The sequence below is a fragment of the Phacochoerus africanus genome, chromosome 3 (genome assembly GCF_016906955.1).
Source record: "Phacochoerus africanus isolate WHEZ1 chromosome 3, ROS_Pafr_v1, whole genome shotgun sequence".
In the NCBI taxonomy this organism is placed as follows: domain Eukaryota; kingdom Metazoa; phylum Chordata; class Mammalia; order Artiodactyla; family Suidae; genus Phacochoerus; species Phacochoerus africanus.
Window position 1 is genome coordinate 45,734,372 of NC_062546.1, and position 21,906 is coordinate 45,756,277.

The 21,906-nt window shown below is 37.7% G+C and overlaps 1 protein-coding gene across 2 annotated transcripts in view; it reads right to left on the reverse strand.

Annotated features, from left to right (window-relative positions):
* The window catches only part of PLCB1 (phospholipase C beta 1), a 731,149-nt gene that overhangs the window by 126,421 nt on the left and 582,822 nt on the right, over positions 1–21,906 (reverse strand). For both annotated transcript variants that reach the window (XM_047771691.1, XM_047771692.1), the window contains exons 19-23: positions 18,713–18,867; positions 13,513–13,677; positions 11,338–11,437; positions 10,145–10,249; positions 8,729–8,838 (exon numbers count right to left, since the gene is read on the reverse strand). In XM_047771691.1, coding sequence (XP_047627647.1) covers positions 8,729–8,838; positions 10,145–10,249; positions 11,338–11,437; positions 13,513–13,677; positions 18,713–18,867 — 635 coding nt within the window. The remainder of the gene's footprint in view (positions 1–8,728; positions 8,839–10,144; positions 10,250–11,337; positions 11,438–13,512; positions 13,678–18,712; positions 18,868–21,906) is intronic.

Here is a 21,906-nt window from a genome sequence, read left to right on the forward strand (position 1 = left end):
CCATGAGGTTGCGGGTTCGGTCCCTGCCCTTGCTCAGTGGGTTAACGATCCGGCGTTGCCGTGAGCTGTGGTGTAGGTTGCAGACGCGGCTCGGATCCCGCGTTGCTGTGGCTCTGGTGTAGGCCGGTGGCTACAGCTCCGATTCAACCCCTATCCTGGGAACCTCCATATGCCACGGGAGTGGCCCAAGAAATAGCAAAAAGCCAAAAAAAAAAAGATGGAATAAAAAATGGCTAGAAGCATAGATAGATGGAAATATATGTGATCAAGAGAATGCACCAAAAATATACGGGTGTTCTTTGTACAATCCTTTCAACACTTGCATATGTTTGAAAATGTTCACAGTTAACTATGGCAAAACTCCTATATTTTGAAGAGGTCACCAGAGTGAGTTTGAAGCAAAAGAAAGCTTTAAAGAGCTGAATAAATTCATCTGTTGGCTTCAGTCTTTGTCATCATATGTGTCATCATACAAAGAGATCATCAGCATTGACATGGTGTCACTCTGTTGAAGTCTTAGTGACAGCAGAAAGTTACACGCATGTGTGAATTTTTACTAAAGTCCGTCTCTTCCTCAGACTGTAGGGCCTATGACAGCATATGATTTTCCTCATCATTATATCTCTATAATACCCAGCATGGTGATTGACAGAGTGTGTTAAAAATAAATAAATAAAAGCTTTTCTTGAATGAATGCATGGAGAAATCCAATTTGTTTCAATAGATGAGGTAATAAGTGTAATCAATAGATGCAGTATTAATGACAAAGTCACATAAATATTACGCTAAAAATTTTTTTTCAAATAAATGAATCAATGAGTCAAAGAAGCTATTCTTTCGTTGCCTGTGGTTAGAAAATCTCCATTTGATTCATAACAATTGTAACACTTAATTTAGAAAGTGATTGAAAGGTGACAGGACGTAGCTCTGCGGACCATTTTGTGTTGCATATGTTGCCATTTCCACCAATTCTAACTTATTAAAAATATTTTGACATAGTCTTCAAAGAAATCAGTGGACTTGAACTCTATGAGTTAGGCAGAAATCATGGATTCCTCCTTTAAAGAAAACGTGGACCAACCACCCTTTTTACATTTATCTTTAGGAAATGTATCTTTCATATTAATTAAGCCAAGTTATTTGGCAAAGACGATAGTTAATCACTCACAGAACAGGTTCTGGAAAATTTCTCCTATAGCCCTTCCAAAGTCCTGTGATTGAACTGGCGTTTTAGAGTGGATGGAATTAATGGCTTTTAAATTCCATTTTAATTCTATACAGGGAGAGGCACATGCCTCAATGGCTCAAAGGGCTCTCAATGTATGTTCCCTGGACTGGAAGCATTAGCATCACTACAAACTTATTAGAATGCAAGTTCTTGGGTTCACCCCAGACCTACTGAACCAGAAACTCTGTGCTTTAAGGAGCCATCCAGGTGATCCTGATACATACTAAAGTCTGAGAGCTTTGCTACTCAAAATATGGTTCAGGAGTTCCCATTGTGGCACAGTGGTTAACGAATCTGACTAGGAACCATGAGGTTGCGGGTTCGGTCCCTGCCCTTGCTCAGTAGGTTAACGATCCAGTGTTGCCGTGAGCTGTGGTGTAGGTTGCAGACGAAGCTCGGATCCCGTTTTGCTGTGGCTCTGGCGTAGGCCGGTGGCTACAGCTCCGATTCGACCCCTAGCCTGGGAACCTCCATATGCCATGGGAGCGGCCCAAGAAATAGCAAAAAAGACAAAAAAAAAAAAAAAAAAAGGTCCATAGCCAGCAGCAGCAGCATCACCTGGATGCTTGCTAGAAATGCAGAACTTTGTGCCCTGCTCCAGACCTATTAAATCTGAATTTGCACTGTAACAATCTCCCCAGGTGCTCTGTATTCACATTAAAACTTGAGAAGTTCTGCTCTGAAGCAGAGTGAAACACTCTGTCATTTAGAGTCATTTATAATCCCTATGGTATTGGACAGAGAATGGATTACAACATTCAAGTTTCTGGATTCATTGCTGTTTTAGGCAGATGAACCCAAAACCCTTCACTAGAATCCACTGAATTTTTAAAAAATTGTTTTGGAGGAGGTTTGTAAAAGCAGTAGAACTGAACTGTTCATTGAGTAGTTTTAACTCAAGTGAATATATGGTCTTCCTTTGAGATTTCCCTGGTTCCTCCGTTCATTGGCCATTGGTATTAGGCAGCCATTCTACCATTATAAGCAACTGTTCCCTATTCTAAAAATGGGGACTATATGTCTGTCCTGGTTAAGGCTCAGTTATCCAGGGTATCCAATAAAAGTGCCTGGTAAACACCAAAGCTGTGTAGAAATGAAAGAGTCTATCTCCTAAAAGGGAAACTTTTGCTTCCTACCTTATTGAGTGCTTTAAAATTCAGGGGTGGTGAGAAACTATTGTTTCTATAAATTGGTATTTTGCTACATCATTATTTGAGGAGGAATAGGATCTAAAATGACCCTAAACCTCATCTTTGATTTTAGCACCAAGTTCATGAACAGTGGATAAAGTGTCAAGCTCCCATCATGGAAAACTTAAATGACACCAAGGCCCTACTGAGTTTAAACACTATCATTTTTGAGAGCACCACCTTAGATTTTATTTTTGCTGCTGGATTACCTTACTGGTGAAATTCACACCAGATCACAGGATGTTTTTTTCTTTTCAAATAATCAAATTCCACTGAAGATGCCCATGGAGCCATACATTGAATTAGGAAATAAACTATTTTAGTAAAATTTCAGCTACTTATAAGAGCATCAGTCAAATAATTTAAAAAGTAGGCCCTTGGAGTTCTTGTCATAGCTCCGTTGAAATGAATCTGAGTAGCATCCATGAGGACACAGGTTCGATCCCTGGCCTCGCTCAGTGGGTTAAGGATCAGGTGTTGCTGAGAGCTTGTGGTATAGGTCGCAGATGCAGCTCGGATCGTGTTGCTGTGGCTGTGGCATAGGTCAGGAGCTACAGCTCCAATGTGCCGCCTAACCTGGGAACCTCCATAGGCCACAAGTGCGGCCCTAAAAACACACACAAAAAAATTAAAAAAATAAAAAAGTAAAAAGTAGCTCTCTCAGAATAAAAGAAATTTCATTCTTCTCAACATCAAAAGGACGTGAGGACCATGCACACACCTTCACTTGTGTGATGCACACACAGATGGCAGATGGCCAGCAGCTAGTGCACAAACTCATCAAATAGATCCCACATGTATAAACCTGACTTATTGAAGAACAAGCTCTGGTAATACCCAGTGATTTAAAGGGAGAAATTTTGATATTTGATTCAATAAGAAATTCAATTCAGAGGACTCTTATTTCAGGTAAAGGTCTTATATTCTGTGCTCAGTCATCCAAGTGCCTTGCTGTGGAAGACAGATGAGTAAGAGCTAGTCCTTGTTAAAGATTACTGGAAAGTCAGTTTTGTTGTTGAGGTAGTGCTATGTGCTGTGGTGCAGACCCTTCCTACTCAAGGTGTGGACCACGGAACAGCATTATCCCATCACCTGGGCTTGAAAGAGATGCTGAGCCTCAGGCCCTCCCCAGACCTGCTGAATCAGGATCAGCATGTTATCATGATGCCCTGGTCTGCACATTAAACTTCTAGAAGTGATAGAACATGAGTTCTAGAGCCAGAAGGACTGAGTTTCAATCCCAACTCTGCTCCTTAGTAGTTGTTTGACTGCTAGTGCCTAAGTTTCCCCTCTGTTAAATGGGAATAAGAGTAATATTAGGACACTTGGATGTTTTTTGACTTCTCTGTGTTAATACATTAAAGGCTCAGAATAGTGCCAGGTACATAGTAGGCACTCAACAAAAATGTTTCTGCACATGTAAATGCTAAAAAACAAGTCATGTAAATACTGCGCTTGAACATTAATGACAGCACTTCATATTTTGTAGTCAATATACTGGATATTTACTTTATTCTCTTTAGAGGTATTCTTTTAAAATAGAAAATAAAAATATTACTTATGTCTCAGTTATCTTTATAACTATATTAAACTATCAGGACTGTGAAATAGTTTTTTAATTAGGAATTTTTGCAAAGAAAAAAATACAAAACACACTAGGAGGATATATAACAAAAATATTAACACTATCTGCAAAATTACTGAGAGGACTTCTGGCTTCCCTCTTTATTATGTTTTTATGCAACATTTATTTAGAGAAATAACTATAAATATTATAAAGCCTTCTTATGATTCAGAGTAGGCAACTTTTACTAACCCATGATCCTGAATTATGACTTTAAAAGAGACAAATTAAGTCCAGCAACTCAAATCTTGGTTATTCCTTAACTTCCAACATATATGTTTGGGAGTTTATATATATTTGGAATTATATATATTTAGAATTTTATGTAAACTAATATAAATAATTTTTTTCACATGATTGGAAATAAATGTCTGTTTAAAGCTGGGGGAATGTTCAACTTTCCTACTTATTTGGTTTGCAAATTACTCCATGAGGATAGTTTATTAGACTATCACAATTCTGGGAATATTTTGCAGACCAATGAAGTCTTTCATTTTCCAATAGAAATGACCTTTACAACTACCAAGTTAAAAGGATTATACTAAAAAAGTCCTTGTTGCTAAAATAGTGTCTCCAGTGCCTGCCATGTCCTAGATAGAATTTTCTTTTGAGAAAACCACAACTACTTATTTTCAGTGGCCTCATTCAAAAAAACTTACATTATCACAAGACAAGATAAAGGTCACATTGGTGTTCAGAGGTGTGAAATGACTTTTCTCTCCCAGCATTACATGGTAAGGGCAAGTGATTTTTTTCTTGAGCTTCAAAAATGAGGTCAGTTAAGGGTTTAGACATTGCAAAGGAAAAAAACTGTATTTTCTCTGTTGGACCATATGGAATTTCTGTTATTCAATGACTCTAATATTATGTCTAAAACTGAAAATATTCGAATGTTCTTTATATTTAACCAACATTGTACATTTACTAAAAATCCTTATAACCATCATTTTTATTTACTTATTTTAAAATTATTATTATTATTATTTTTTGTCTTTTTGCCTTTTCTAGGCTGCTCCTGCGGCATGTGGAGATTCCCAGGTTAGGAGTCTGTTTAATTGGAGCTGTAGCCACCGGCCTATGCCAGAGCCACAGCAACATGGGATCCAAGCCACATCTGCGACCTACACCACAGCTCATAACAATGTCAGATCCTTAACCCACTGAGCAAGGCCAGGGATCAAACCCGCAACCTCATGGTTCCTAGTCAGATTTGTTAACCACTGAGCCACGATGGGAACTCATAACCATCATATTTAGAGGGGAAACAAAAATAATGTTGACCTGAATTTCTACTTCTGTATTTTTATATCTATTAGTGTTAGATATAACACTGTTTTATAAATAGGTTCAATTGGGGGGGGGTAAAGTCAGACAGAGAAAGCAAATATCACATGATATCACTCATATTTTGAATTCAAATAGCTTTTTGATTTGTCATGAAAGGACAGTGATGTAAAATACATGCACACAGTGAAGTGACTGACGACAGGGAACTCTACCCAATATTCTATGATAGTCTATATCAGAAAATAATCTGAAAAAAGAATGGATATGTGTATATGTAAAAAAAGGGGGGTCATTAAATAAACTATGTACTACAACAAAAATCTGCAATCTCAAAGACCTTAGGTCTCCTACTCCTCAGAGTAATATCTTTTGCAATCATTAGAAAAATGGTCTCTCTGAGGAACCATCAACAAAAATTTTTCACTACAATATTTTTCCCTCTGTTGCTGTACTATATAAGCTGAAATTGATGGTATTTTGAAATGGTCTCTTCAAGTGAGTTCTTGCTCTTCAGAGACCCTAACACACAAGTAGAAGTTGATAACAAAAACAGTATTGTTTCATAATGGTGTTGAAACATGTAATTTTACCTGAAAATGCTTTCTTTGAACTGTATTTTAGAAAATAAAATACATCCAGTTATTAAAGGGCTTCCTGTTTCCTAATTAGAGAATGCTTAATAGTAATTTATTTATAGCTATCTATTTTGAAATGCATTCTTAGTAAGCTAAAGCCAGTAGAAAAAAAGACTTTCAGAGCTTAGAAACCCACTGATTTGTAAGGAGAGTCTTTAATTTCATATTGGTGTTTATATGAGTAAAACAAGAGATTCATTGAATTCTCTTATCTGCATCTTTTCAGAGGCTATTGGAAAGGAAAAAACAGTATTGTCTCTGAAGAGACACTGGAATTAAAGAGGTAATTACTGTCAAACATTTAAATTCTAGTGTCCAAGCAAAACATTCAGAATTTAATTCTAATACAGCAGCTTCTTAGCATTGTGGGATTCCCTATTATAGCAATGGGACATAGAATTCTTTATTGAAAGGAGGCACTCAGCAGAGTGAAGCAAGAAAAGCAGGGTAAGACAGGAAAAGAGAACAAACTGAAACACAGTTTCAGCTGGAGTCTAGCCTTAGCCTGACCCCATGGTAGGCATGGAAGCTTGAACTGCATCACAGAAGTTGCCCAGACACCTGAGCTATTATTCTGTATCTTAGAGTAGCTGGACATTGGTCACCCCTCTTCTGAGAAGAGCCAGTCAGATGCCTCCGAACAAAGTAGTTCCTTTCTATCAGCTCAGGCCAGTCCTCTGGAGAAGTCTGCAGCCATGAGCCATATGCAGCACCCCCTCTGGTAGCAGCACCCCCACAGCAGCCCTGCAAAGGACATCTGGGCTAACCACCACCAGCATCTGCTTAGAACATGTACAGACACCTTGGGCATCATGACCCTGTACCAGTCAAGCAGTGAGCGCTTAGACCAACCTCTCAAAATCCAAGCAGGAGGCCTAAGTGTTTTTTAGTGTTTCTTTTTTTCCCTCTACAGATGCTAAGCATACATGTTAAAGGCACAAATAACTTTGGAAGTAAAGTCATGTCTACCATTAGGCATGATTTTCTGGCAGTGTAAAATTTCCTTATAACCCTGTTTACTGCGTGCAACAAAAAGCATTATTTACGGAACTTTCTAGTCTAATATCACAGAGGAAGATAGGCCTATTGGTTCCATAGGATATGATGCCTGCAGTGTAAATAAGAGCCTGGAAAATGTTACTCTTATGTTAACTATTTTTCTCCTTCATTTTCTTTGTGTTCAGTAACTCAACATCTTAGATCAAAAATTTCTCTAATTCCATACAAGAAAATCATCATAGATGTGCTCAAAAACATATTTACATGATGTTCACTGAAGATCTGTTTAAAACAGTGAAGCTTTCAAAATATTCAATAACAGGAGATTGGAAAAATAAATTATAGTATAGCTATAAGATGGAAGATGAAGTTATGATGAAGTTATTAAAAGTCACGTTGTAGGAGTTCCGGTTGTGGTGCAGTGGTTAACAAGTCCAACTAGAAACCATGAGGTTGCGGGTTCAATCCCTGGCCTTGCTTAGTGGGTTGGGGATCTGGCGTTGCCATGAGCTGTGGTGTAGGCTTGGATCCCTTGTTGCTGCGCTCTGGTGTAGGCTGGTGGCTGCAGCTCCAATTAGACAGACTCCTAGCCTGGGAATCTCCATGTGCCGTGGGAGCAGCCCCAGAGAAGGCAAAAAGACAAAAAAAATAAAAAAATAAAAAAGTCATGTTGTAGAAGAATATTTTATGACATGGAAAAATCTGCGTTAAATAAAAATAAAAGGCTGAAATACAAATTATAAATATTATTCCATTTTATGAAAAGAAATAATTATGCATTAAAAGACTAGCTACATATATACCCCATATTTACAGTGTTATCTCTGGGTGGCTTGGATGTTTGGATTATAGGTAATATATTTGTGATTTTCTTTTCTAATTTTTATTTAAAATTTTTTTCTATGATAAATCTAGGTTTCTTTATTCTTTTAGAATAAGAAAATAATTATTTAATAAATAGTATCCAGTTTAATGGACTTGCTATTGGTTGTAGTGACCTAAACAATTTTCAAAGTTTTTTTCTATACTGATAATTTTCCATGTTTCTAATCTTTTCCCTTGAATACATCCTCTGAATATTCAAGCGAAATATGAAAATAGCTAGTTTCTATCACTATTTATAGTATTGCTATCATGTCCAATAATCACTGAATTATATTTCACTCTCCTTAGAGGCTCTATACTTTCAAACTTCGCTTTTAATATTTTAGACCCTTCTTTATTCCTTGCATTGTAACATCTAATTTAGAATACTAAACCACTTATTGTGAGACTATGTATTATAATACACAAATAAACAGAAATAATAGTAAATACTTTATGGCTCAGGTATTGTATTAAGTATTAACATGGTAAGTAAGGATGTGCTATAAGACATTACAATAGCACTTTGAAAATCCTGCTCTTTAAGATCAAGGAAAATACCAAATGACTTGATGATCACCTTTCTTTTTAAGTGACTTATTCACCTTTCATCAACATGAACTGATCTAGAAACTTTCACCTGAGACAGCAAGATGCGTACTGTTTAATGCAGTCACAGAATAAGATGCTGGTGGTGGTCCCAGAATGCCAAAAGAGAAGCAAAAACAAAAAATTCAGGATATCATCCAGATGTTTTCTAAGGTGATGCTGAATTCCATCAAAGTGGTTTTCCAATGTGCTCTTTTCCTCTCCTGGCGGGGTGATGCTATATAGGCAAAGCCAGCAACAAGATGTGGAAATCAAGGTTAATACCATGCATAAGATTAGAACACCCTTTCACCTCTTTCTTGACTTCTTCTTCATCTTCCAGTGTCAGTGCAGCCAGTTGCTTAGCTCTCTGCTCCATCAGATTCACATATCGGATTGGATTTGACAAAGCTTCAATCACATCTAAATAAGGGAAAAAAACATTTTAGATCCAAGGTCCTGTAGATGCTGATGATCCACCATCTATCAATCCACCCACCCATCCATCCATGGATTCATTCACTGTCCATTTACTGATTCACTATCCATCCCCATTCTTCCAGCTACTCATACGACTATCTACTTATCCATCCAACATTTTGGAAAGGACAAGAGTCAGGACCCTTTGCTGAAACCTCTGGAAGAGAGAACGCAAAGGACACACTGGACAAGTTCCAGCTCAGGATGCTTCGATAATCCAAATTTGCAAATTTTTTAGTTTCTTTTTGAGGGTTTCATCCATTCCAGCAATGACTGATACACCTAACTTATTTGGCCTAAATGGTGTTTCATGATGGAGACGTTTCACATAAAAAGGCTGCTTTCCAGACTCTTGAAACAATCCAATGATTTGGCAATCTGGTCTCATTTGCGCATGATACTGTCTAGCTGGAGGGAGTTATGGCTGCCATCTTTGGATGGGGCATGTGTTCCAAGATTGCCAGAGTCTCCACCGCTCCCCAGTATCTTGCACTCAGGCCACTTGGCACAGCAACATTAATGACTCTTGGTTAACATCATGATAATTTCTCTAAATTTAGGATTTACCCATAGAAAAGATCAGGGTTCTAAAACTGGCCAAGGGCAAATTCATTGCACAGATCTAGATAGACTGTGTAGTATCAGGTAGCATTGGTTAGAAAGTACTGGGCCCATGAGAATAATACAACCAATGGATAAATATGCTCAATATTTTATAGGAACTTATGGTAAACACATTATTCACAAAGGTTTGATCAACTTTAATCATGCATACAAAAATAGAAGTAATTCTGAGGCAATTATCTCTGCCTTTGGTCCAGTTTTCTTTCACTGAGCCACAAAAAAATGGATAATCCCAGGTGGAAATATCTTTTTTTAAAAAAAGCTGTAATACTTTTCTAGTTTTTCTCTTTCTTTTTTTCTTTTCTTCCTTCCTTCCCTTCTTTGTTTCTTTTCTTTTTTTTTTTTTTTTTTTTTGTTTTAGGGCCCCACCTGTGGCATATGGAAGTTCACAGGCTAGGGGTCAAATTGGAACTGCAGCTGCAGGCCTACACCACAGCTTCAGCCACGCCTGGATCTGAGCCACCACATCTGCAACATACACCACAACTTGAGGCAACGATGGATCCTTAACCCACTGAACGAGGCCAGGGATCGAGCCTGCATCCTCATGGACACATATCGTGTTCTTAACCCGCTGAGCCACAACAGGAACTCTGGAAATATCTTTTTGAGTTAGACTGTTTACCTGCATATGTATCTGGAACATAGTCCTTCACCTCTATGTAGACAAAGACAGCTGGCAGCATCAGAGGCTGGTTCCTCTCATTCCTCAGACAGATGTAGTGATAACCTGAAGGGTGACATGATACTGTACATATCATATTTTCTTCACCATGTAAATTATAACACGGGAACATTTATTCAATGGAAGTGTTTGTTTTAGGTGACTTTGGATGACAAACAGCTCACTTCTTTCTCTTTTTAATCATGTAATTTTCAGGGATAAGGTATTTTTCTCACCAGAGAGGAAAACAATGCTTTGTTTGTTTGCTTGTTTTTTGTCTTTTTGCCTTTTCTAGGGCCGATGCCATGGCATATGGAGGTTCCCAGGCTAGGGGTCTAATCGGAGTTACAGCCGCTGGCCTATGCCACAACCACAGCAACTCAGGATCCGAGCTGAGTCTGCGACCTACCCCACAGCTCACGGCAACGCTGGATCCTTAACCCACTGAGCAAGGCCAGGGATGGAACTTGCAACTTCATGGTTCCTAGTCGGATTCGTTAACCACTGAGCCACGACAGGAACTCCAGGAAAACAATGTTGATTCTGATTTTTATTTTATTTTATTTTTTTTTGCTTTCCACCATGCTTATCTCCACAAGAGAGATTTTGAAACCACATGTCATAGACTGAATGAATGAATATTCAAATCTGTCTCCTTTACATGATTTCTTGACTTGAGACTTAGTCTGCTTTGGACAATGAGATGTTAATGAGGTCGTACAAGCCAAGGCTTAAATGCACTTGCAGAAACAGGCGTGCCCTTATGCATTTCCACTAGGCTTCCATGAGACCACTCCTCTTTTAGCCAGAGCCCCTGAATGAGTACCTGGGACAAACAGCTCGATGCACAGCCTAAAGCACAGCTACATGGCTTTGCCAAACGTGGCCACCCCTCAGGCCTGTGAGCATCAAGATAAAACACTTGGTAGAAGCCTTTGAGTTTGTAGACAGTCTGTTGAGTTGACCAATGCACCACAGTACATCACAAAAACAGAAAACTGCCAGATTTAAATAAATAATCATATAGTCCTCTTTTATATAACAAAACACCAAAGCAGCAGATAGCTTCCTAAATCATTCATTAATAATCATGGAAGGCAGTGATGACTTCCTTTACAGCTTTTACCAAACGTTTCTCACCACACTCTCCATACCTGGTCGAATTGCCTGTACAGGCAAAATCCGATGGCCAATAAATTTGCCTCCTTCTTCATAAACTGCTATCCTCAAACAGGCCAGAGAAGGAAGAACCACCTATAGCACACAAAAGATACACATGGTTCAAGAAGGAGCAACTCCGAGAAAGACCTAGAAAGGTATTGTTCCAACAGGTCTTACTTTTCCATATCTGAGCAGAAGTTTCTACTGAGCTAATAGATAAAAAGTTAAGCTGTTGCTCTATCATTTAAATTTTCAAAAAGAGAAGGACTAAGATATACTTCCTCTGCATTTATCACCTTGTCCTAATAAATTTGTTCACAGATTTTCGTTTGACATGAAGAGTCTCAATGTGGAAATGACAAAAGTTCTATATTTATAAACAAAGAGTTAGTGGTATTATTACTGTTTGAGCATTTACTATCATATTTTCAATGCAAATTGCTTTCATACTTGAGAACTTTAAAAGCAAAGGCAAAAATTTTAAAATAGCTTTTAAGAATAGCTTTCAAAATGAGATTTGCTTTGGAGTCCACGCTGTGGTGCAGTGGGTTAATGATCCAGCTTGTCTCTGTGGAAGTGCTGGTTCAATCCCTGGCCCCAGCGCAGTGGGTCAAGGATCTTGCATTGCCACAGCAGCTGCAGTGCAGATCACAAGTGAGGCTCAGATTTGATCCCTGGCCCATGAACTTCCATATGGCAAGGGTACAGCTGGGAGGAAAAAAATGAGAGTGCTTTATATATCTGTAAATGCCCAAATTAGCAACACGTAATTACTCAACTTTTCCCTCAGTGTAAAACATATGGAGTATAGAGGTATATCTCATGTCAAGAACATGAGACCAATTTTATCATTAAATATTTATTTCTTTGGTAACATATTTTCAATGTCTAAGACATTTTCTAAATGTTTTCAGTGTATTAAGGAGTATTTATAATAACTCCATGAAGTTGACAGCATGTTAAATCCAATTAAGGTATGATTAAAAAAAAAAGTTGGAGTGCAGAGACTTTACCATAGATATTCTCTTTGCAGAAGAATGCCTCTGTAGAAGTTTTGGCTAGATAAAAGCAAGAGGGCATGGTAAAAAAGTCCACTCTACCTTCTTTCTTTTTTTTTTTTTTAGGGCCACACCCACGGCATATGGAGGTTTCCAGGCTAGGGGTCAAATTGGAGTTGTAGCTGCTGGCCTACACCACAGCCACAGCAATGCAGGATCCGAGCCACATCTGCAATCTACACCACAGCTCATGGCAACACTGGATCCTTAACCCGCTGACCGAGGCCAGGGATCAAACCTGCATCCTCATGGATCCTAGTTGGGTTTGTTAACCAAGCCACGACGGGAACTCCATCTGCCATAGACCTTAGAGTGCCAGAATAGACCTTAGAGTGCCAGAATGGGCTTGTGAGTTCCAGTGGTGTCCTATCAAATAGATTGATGAGAACATTGAGGCTTAGTGTCGTTAATGTAGTTAGGGACTCTGCTTTAGTCACAATCCTAAGCATACATCTTTTATAAAAAATTTTTTTTGAAGCATAGTTGATTTACAATGTTGTACCAATTCCTTGTTAACCACTGAGCCATGACAGGAACTCCCCACTCTACTTGCTACTGGATTTGCCAACTTCCTTTGTGTGTGATGCATGTTTGCAAAAGATCTGCTTTTTGGTCAAAGCAAAGGGAAAGCCCAGTCAAATGTGAAAGGTTCTAACTCTCTCAGAATCTAGACAAGATAGAAAGACCAACACCAATGGCTGGAAATTCTAGGTAGTTTAATTAACTTTCTTTTTTAAGGAAGTATGGACTTCCTTTCTCTCAGCGACCATATTATTCCCTACATTCCACTCTACTTCATTTAAATTACAGTGATGATATATCATTTATCACTTGTATTATGAAAGGCTATGAGTTAAATTTATGTTATTGTGGTCTTCAAAATGAAGTATCCTAGAGTTAACTGATTCACAATACAATCATGAAAAATCCAAACAAGTGATTCACAGAAATCTTAGGTAGTTTTTAAGATAATTTTGGAAATGCTATTGCATTAGTAATGTGTAAATTCCAAAATGAAGCAACAAATAATTCCTCATTTCATTTTTTCCTCCCCAACATAGAATACCTAGAAGATGCAGTAACATCTCATGTGAAGGACAAGAGACCAACCTTTTTGAACACAATGGGTTCTTCTTCCCAGACAGGATTTACAGCATTTCCTTGTGATGTCTTGGTCTTAAATGCCTTCCTCCTTGTGTCCACAGGCAAACCAAACATATCCACTTCCACGTAAGTCCCGACTTTCTTATCAGAGAGAAACTGACCTGAAATAATCTAGAAAGTAATAAAAAAGGAATTCTTGATAAATGAATAACAGTGATATAAGAGAATACTTTAAGGAGGTACAAGAGGTGATGGTGAATGTTGAACCATAATCAAAATAAAACAGAAACAAGACAATTATGATTTCTTTGTTGGGTAAAGAATTGGTTGGGGAATATTGAAAATGCTGAAGTTGGAGATCAATTAACAAGACAGAGTTGTATAGGATGAAATAAATGAACAAGTGTTGAAAGTCTGATGAGATTATACCTTTTGTATTTAAGAGATATATCTATTAAGTGATAGAGATTGATCTTTAGAGCCAACCGAATATAAAGGTTTTCCTAATACTTAAAAATAATAAATTATCACTTTATCGTGATTGTAGATGAAACTAAAGGGTCATTTAAGAGTACCAACTTAAAACAGAGCATAATAGAAAGTCCAGCATTTAAAAAATATTCTCTTGTTCATAAAATGCAACTAATAAGAGTGGTGATAATACCACACTATTCTCTCAAAGTTGTCACACTTTAAATAAAAAGCCATGGTGATGATCAAAAAAAAAAAAAAAGCCAAAAACAAACACCGACTTTAAACCATTAAACCCAGTTTATCATCACTCCTAACCTCACCTGATTAACCATCCACACAATGGTGGAGATCCTTTGCCTAACTATAAAATTAATTACTATTGTGGAGTTAAATGAGGTTTAAAATCACATATTTATAAAATGTCTCCCACATCTGCCTATTTTCCTAACCCAATTTTTAGACTCTGAGGGGTTTTACAATATGTGTGAAACTTCCAAGTAATGTGAGTCACACTGGTTATTCAGAAGCATCAAAGAGGTGAATTTAAACACTATTGTTACAGATGGCCAACAAACACATGAAAAAATGCTGAACATCCCTGATTAGTAGAGAAATGCAAATCAAAACTACCATGAGACATCACCTCACACCAGTCAGAATGGCCATCATTAATAAATCCACAAATAACAAGTGCTGGAGGGGCTGTGGAGAAAAGGGAACCCTCCTACACTGTTGGTGGGAATGTAAACTGGTACAGCCACTATGGAGAACAGTTTGGAGATACCTTAGAAATCTATACATAGAACTTCCATATGACCCCACAATCCCACTCTTGGGCATCTATCCGGACAAAACTCTACTTAAAAGAGACACGTGCACCCGCATGTTCATTGCAGCTCTATTTGCAATAGCCAGGACGTGGAAACACTCCAAATGTCCATCGACAGAGGATTGGATTCGGAAGATGTGGTATATATACACAATGGAATACTACTCAGCCATAAAAAAGAATGACATAATGCCATTTGCAGCAACATGGATAGAACTAGAGAATCTCATACTGAGTGAAATGAGCCAGAAAGACAAAGACAAATACCATATGATATCACTCATAACTGAAATCTAATATCCAGCACAAATGAACATCTCCTTAGAAAAGAAAATCATGGACTTGGAGAAGAGACTTGTGGCTGCCTGATGGGAGGGGGAGGGAGTGGGAGGGATCGGGAGCTTGGGCTTATCAGACACAACTTAGAATAGATTTACAAGGAGATCCCGCTGAATAGCATTGAGAACTTTGTCTAGATACTCATGTTGCAACAGAAGAAAGGCTGGGAGAAAAATGAAATTGTAATGTATACATGTAAGGATAACTGACCCCCTTGCTGTACAGTGGGAAAATAAAAAAAAATTAAAAAAAATAAAAAAAAAATAGTACCTCATAAAAAAAACAAATAAATAAACACTATTGTTTATGGAATGGATGGTCAAGGGGGGATGTTGTATAGCACAGGGAACTCTACTCAATATTCTGTGATGACCTAGATGGGAAAAGAATCTGAAAAAGGATGGATATGTATATAGGTATAACTGAATCACTATGTTGTACAGCAGAAATCAACACAACATTGTGAAATAGCCATACTTCAATTAAACCTAAAAAAATGAAAACAATCAAATAACTAAAAATGAAAAAAAAAGCATATTATACAGAACAGACTTGTGGTTGCCAAGGCGGAGGGAGGAGGGAGAAGGATGGACTGGGAGGTTGGGGTTAGTAGGTGCAAATTATTATATTTAGAATAGATAGACAACGAGGTCCTACTGTACAGCACAGGGAACTATATCCAATCTCCTGGGTTAGAATATGATGGAAAAGAATGTAAAAAAGAATGGATATGTATGTATAACTGAGTCACTTTGCTGTACAGTAGAAATTGGCACAACATTGTAAATCAACTATACTTCAATAAAAAATTTTTAAAAATAGATGTATGCTTAGGATTGTGACTAAAGCAGAGTCCTTAACTACGTTAACGACACTAAGCCTCAATGTTCTCATCGATCTATTTGACGGGACACCACTGGAACTCACAAGTCCATTCTGGCACTCCAAGGTCTATGTCAGACGGAGTTTTCATCTCAGCTCGGCGGTTAACAAACCCAACTAGGATCCATGAGGATGCAAGTTTGATCCCTGGCCTCGTCAGCGGGTTAAGGATCCAGGGTTGCTGTGGCTGTGGTGTAGGATAGCAGCTGTAGCTCCAATTTGACCCCTAGCCTGGAAACCTCCATATGCCACAGGTGTGGCCCTAAAAAGCAATCCGTCAATAAATCATAAAGTCTATGTCAGGAGATTGAAGCAAAGGTGGTGCTGAGCGGACGTGAGCTGCAGCTTGGCTCTAGCTGTCCTACTGAAGGCAAGACTCAGCTGCAGCTTGGCCTGTCCGCTCAGAGGACACTGATGTCTCCAGAACAGTCTCCATTCTGCACTAGATAGCCGTTTACACCTCTCTGGGATTGAGCCGTTTCCGCTCAGTTTCTCTCTGTTTGTAATTGTTTACATTGTCAGGGTAGAACTTTTAAGACAAAACAAATAAGCAAGCAAACATGTAAAACAAGATGAACTGACAAACAAAGACAAAATATTATTTTGTGAAAATATTGTTTTTTCAAAATGTTATGATTTGACCCCACTATAACTACAATTGACAAGGATTCTAAAAATAACATTTTATCAGTGTGCCACTTTTAAGAGTTTATCTTAATCAGTCATGAGAGGAATTTAACATCCTTTGCAGAAACCAATTTCCTAAACTAAATATAATTTTAAAGCTCTGATTCTGCCAACTCTACTCTTGAGATAAATGGTGTGAAGTAATTTCAAATGATATCGTTGTGAGACACTTCATTGGAATCTTATTTTTACTCTTTGGTATAAAGTGATAAAAATTTTAAAGCAAAAGTGGGCCCAACAAGCTTAAGGTAGAATATAAGTTAGTAAAATTGTTACAGAGCATTATTTCACATTATTTTTCAAATGCTTTTGATTTAGGGTCAATTGGAAAATGACATTTATGCCTGATTTTTTTTTTTGTCATGTTTTTTGCTATTTCTTGGGCCGCTCCCGTGGCATATGGAGGTTCCCAGGCTAGGGGTCGAATTGGAGCTGTAGCCACCGGCCTACACCAGGGCCACAGCAACGCAGGATCCGAGCCGTGTCTGCAACCTACACCACAGCTCACGGCAACGCCGGATCGTTAACCCATTAAGCAAGGGCAGGGACCGAACCCGCAACCTCATGGTTCCTAGTCGGATTCATTAACCACTGCGCCACGACGGGAACTCCTATGCCTGATTTTAAAAAATTTCTTAGTGCTGCAGTTATCCAGTTAAACAGAAAAGAAATGCAACTTAAAAAAGTGAATGAAACCTAGCTACAACAACCAAAGGCTACAGGATTCATCGAAAAAGCTCTTTATAAAAGTTATTTCCCATTCATAGTATTAAAAAATTTTCTCAAAGCTAAAAAAAAAAAAAAATGTATCTGCTCAAACATCAATTTCAAAGACTGCAGAAAACATTTGGAATTAATTTTTTAGGGTCACATGTATGTTTACTGACACAATTCTTGCATTTACTATCATTACTCTGTGTTACAAATCCCTGAATACTCTCATAGAGATTCAAAAGCCATACTTCATTAACTTGAGAGCTTTTATTCAATATTTAACAATTTATTGAGACAATACTTTTTTCTCTAATTTTTCTCAGTGTGGCTATTTTTTCTAGGCCTAATGGGGTCAAAGAAAAGACCAGAAGATTTCTCCAATATAAGTCACTAATTTTCATGATAAATTTCACCGTGGGAATCTTTATATCAAAAGAAATTATACTAGCCACAGTGGACTACCCACTTGTTTTACTGATTTGGGGTATGATATTTTTATCCTACTAAAGAGTGGGGCTTAGTCCACTTATTTCCTGCATGTAGCTTTTGAAACTTCTAAGTTGGATTCAATCTTTAAAAAAAATGTACGAAGGAAGTGAAGACTTTGCTGGCAACTAAATTCTTTTTCTTTTTAAATTTTTTTAAAATTCAAGTATAGCTGATTTACGAGGTACCATATTTATAATTTACATATATACTTCTATATATATAAATTCATTTATACATACATGCAAATATAGAGAGATTCAGTTATAAGTGTGTGAGTGTGTATATATATGGAATATTTTTTAAGATTCTTTTACTTTATAGGTTATTACATAATATTGAGTATAGTTCCCTGTGCTACAGTAGGTCCTTGTTGGTTATCAGCAACTAAATTCTTTTTTTATTTTTTTATTTTTTATTTTTTTGTCTTTTTGTCTTTTTGTTGTTGTTGTTGCTATTTCTTGGGCCGCTCCCGCGGCACATGGAGGTTCCCAGGCTAGGGGTTGAATGGGAGCTGTAGCCACTGGCCTACGCCAGAGCCACAGCAACGCGGGATCCAAGCCGCGTCTGCAACCTACACCACAGCTCACGGCAACGCCGGACTGTTAACCCACTGAGCAAGGGCAGGGACCGAACCCGCAACCTCATGGTTCCTAGTCGGATTCGTTAACCACTGCGCCACGACGGGAAATCCCAGCAACTAAATTCTTAATGACTAAACTACTTTAGACAAAACAGGTGATGTTGAAGACATCACCTTTTCCTGGGTGCAGTTGTGTGATGGGGTGTACACACCTTAACAGACAAAGTGTTGGCCACTATCCCATCCACGATGCCTTCGGTGAATGGATCAAAGCTCTTGTCAGGCCTCCTCATGAACTCCGGCTTCAGTCTGTAGCCACTCTTCCCGTTGTATTCATACATCCCCATATTTATTTGCATAGCCAGGTCTGAATATCAAGAACACAAACCTTACTGTGACTGTATTTCTACTCAGAGCAAGAAAGTAAGATTGTATTACAGTCCACTTTTGTTCCCCCTTTAAAAAGAAATGTTTCATCTTTGTAGAAACTTAGGAAACACAGACAAGAAATAAATTGGAAAAAAAAAAAGAAAAAAAATTGAACTGTCTTCTCCAAATGTAGAGGTAAACCACTGCCAACAGGTTGGTGTGTATTCTGTTTTTACACTTCAAGTATATTTTAGACATGCAGTATGTCCATTTCTTTAAATATCTGTCTGCTTTAATTTTATTAATTGTATAAAATACTTTGAATATAAATATCAGACTACATGGATTATATCGGCCCCCTCTTTGCACACATTCATGTCTCACCCAAGTTTTCATCATTATATATAGTGTTTTGATGAACAATGTTGTGGTGAAGTCTTTGAAGCCATCATTAATGATGGAGTGAGATTTCTAGGTCAAAAAAATGGGCATATGGAAAAGTTCTTTTTTTTCCCCTCCCGCATCTGCAGCATGGAAAAGTTCCTGGCCAGGGACTGAACTCTTGAGCTACAGCAGTGACAACGCTGGATCCTTAACCACGAGTCCACCAGGGAACAAAATGGAAAAGCTTTTTAATAATTCTTACTAAAATGCCCGTCAGAAAGGTTAAACCACTTTACACCTCCAAGCCATGTTTTTGAGGGTGGACTTCTTTACACCTCACCAACAGCGAATGCTCTAATGCTTCTTTTGTTAATTCACAGGAAAAAAGATTTCCTTTCGAAAATGATCATTTCTTTGATTACTTACCACCAATATCTAATCACACATTGACTCGTTTCTAAGGACAAAGATTATTGGCCAAAGTTTGGCTAAGGTTCCATCAATATATGAAATAAATGTCTACATTAATTGCAATTGCTAGAGTTAAACAAAAAATTATTTTAAAGGCATAAGGAACCTGGGAAGCTGTCAATTTGCTCCAGATTATGTGATTCATACCTCATCTCTATTGAGGTGGACAATAAAGAGGTGGTAGCAGATTTATTTTAAAGTTCTGCCTAACATCATTTTTAGAGCAGGGAAGATCTGTCTCAAATCACAGCCAGCATCTATTCTATTGGCATCACAATGTGAAATTCCCGTTAGTGTCAGGATGAAAAAGAAGTGCCCACTCTTAACACTATTCTTTAATATTGTTTTAGAACAGAAGGTCCAAGGTACTAAGAAAGGGGGAAAAGTAGATGTGATTAAATTATCGCAATTGTGTATCTGAAAAGCTCAATGGCATCTGCTGGCAAAATAGGCTATTATGAGTTTAGAAAGATGATCACATATAAAATAAAAATACAAATATCAATATCCAGAAATAATCTGTGAAAAATATAGTGTTTGAAAAGTCTTTCATCTAAAGAAACTAGACCTCTAATGAAGAGGAGTGCGTTTTTTGAGAAAGTTAATATCATAATTTTTAAAGTGAAAAGAAAAATATTCTTTCTGTGACTTAAAAGAAAACTAAAAGTTGAAGTTCCTTGTTGGCTTAGTGGGTTAAGGACCTGGAATCACTGTTGTGGCTCCGGTTACTGCTCTGGTAAGGGTTTGATCCCTGGCCCAGGAATTTTTGCATGCTGAGCATGTGGCCAAAAGTGAAAAAAAAGAAAAAAAAAAACAACAAAACCTAAAAACTGACCTTTTGATGTCAGTTTTCTTCAGATGAATTTCTAAATTTAATGTGATTGTAATCAAAACCTTATTTGTCTTTCCAGTGGGGGAAAGGGGAACAATAACAATTAAACTAATATGAATTTAATGTGATTTTAATCAAAATCTCATTTTCTTTTCGGGGGGGGGAGATAATAACTACATTCACTTGGACGGAGAATCCCACTGGCAGTGGTGAGGAAAGAAGAACTTAATAGCCTTAATAAGCTATGAAGGAGAATTTGGATTTCCTGGTATGAAACCACATCATTAAACATTATATAATAACGATGAGTTATTGGCTCCAGGAAGACGAAAAATTTATTAATGCAGAAGAATATCAATGGAAAAAAATGGACCCAAAATAACAGCTAAAAAGGCCATATCTAAAAAGTTATACTTTTAGTTCAGTGTAAATAAGATTTGATCTGGGAGTTCCTGTTGTGGCTCAGGGGGTGAAGAACCTGAGCCCACCTGGCCTCACTCAGTGGGTTGAAGATCCAGCATTGCTGCAAGTTGCAGTGTAGGTCACAGATGTGGCTCCAATGTGGTAGTTCTGTGACTGTGGTAAAGGCTGGTAGCCGCAGCTCCAATTTGACCCCTAGCCTGGGAACTTCCATTTGCTGTGGGTGCAGCCTTAAAAAAAAAGACAAAAAAAAAAGATTTGATCTCTTACTGAGATTATACATGAAAATTAAATTTGTTTGGCTAAAAAGGTTAAATTACATATAAAAAAAACTATGAAAGAAGTAAGGGTAAATACGGAACTGATCCTTGGTTGTGGAGCTTGTAGTCATGAAAATAAACCAAGACTCCATAAAATAAAGCATTAATCAATCTGATCTCATCTGTTTCACAAAATAAGACAACAGGACTTTAAGATAAAAGTGCTGCTATAATGCCACTGACTTTGATGATAGACGGGGAGTCTTGAGGAGAATTAGCTTGTAGTGACACTAGTGAGAACATTTTGGAAGAGGAACAGCAAGAAAACCATCACAAGAAACTTTTGCCCTTATCAGGAACACTTGAGGCTTTTCATGGAACTGCAACAGAAGAATTTTTGTCACCCTCCTTAACACCACACCCAGCCATCCCAGAACAAAAAGAAGCTCTGTCAGGAATATCAGAAGGAACAAAAGAGGGTTTCAAAGTTCAAAACTGCCAGATTGCAATAGAAAAACTAGGGCCTGCCTAGGACATGGGAGGTTGACATCCTAAAACCTAGTTTTGCAATTGTTTAGAATATATATAGCAAAATACATTACGTGTAATTTGAAATAAGGCATCCTGAAGTAATTTGGTAGCAAGTTCTCTTATCAGGGGTATTTAAAAG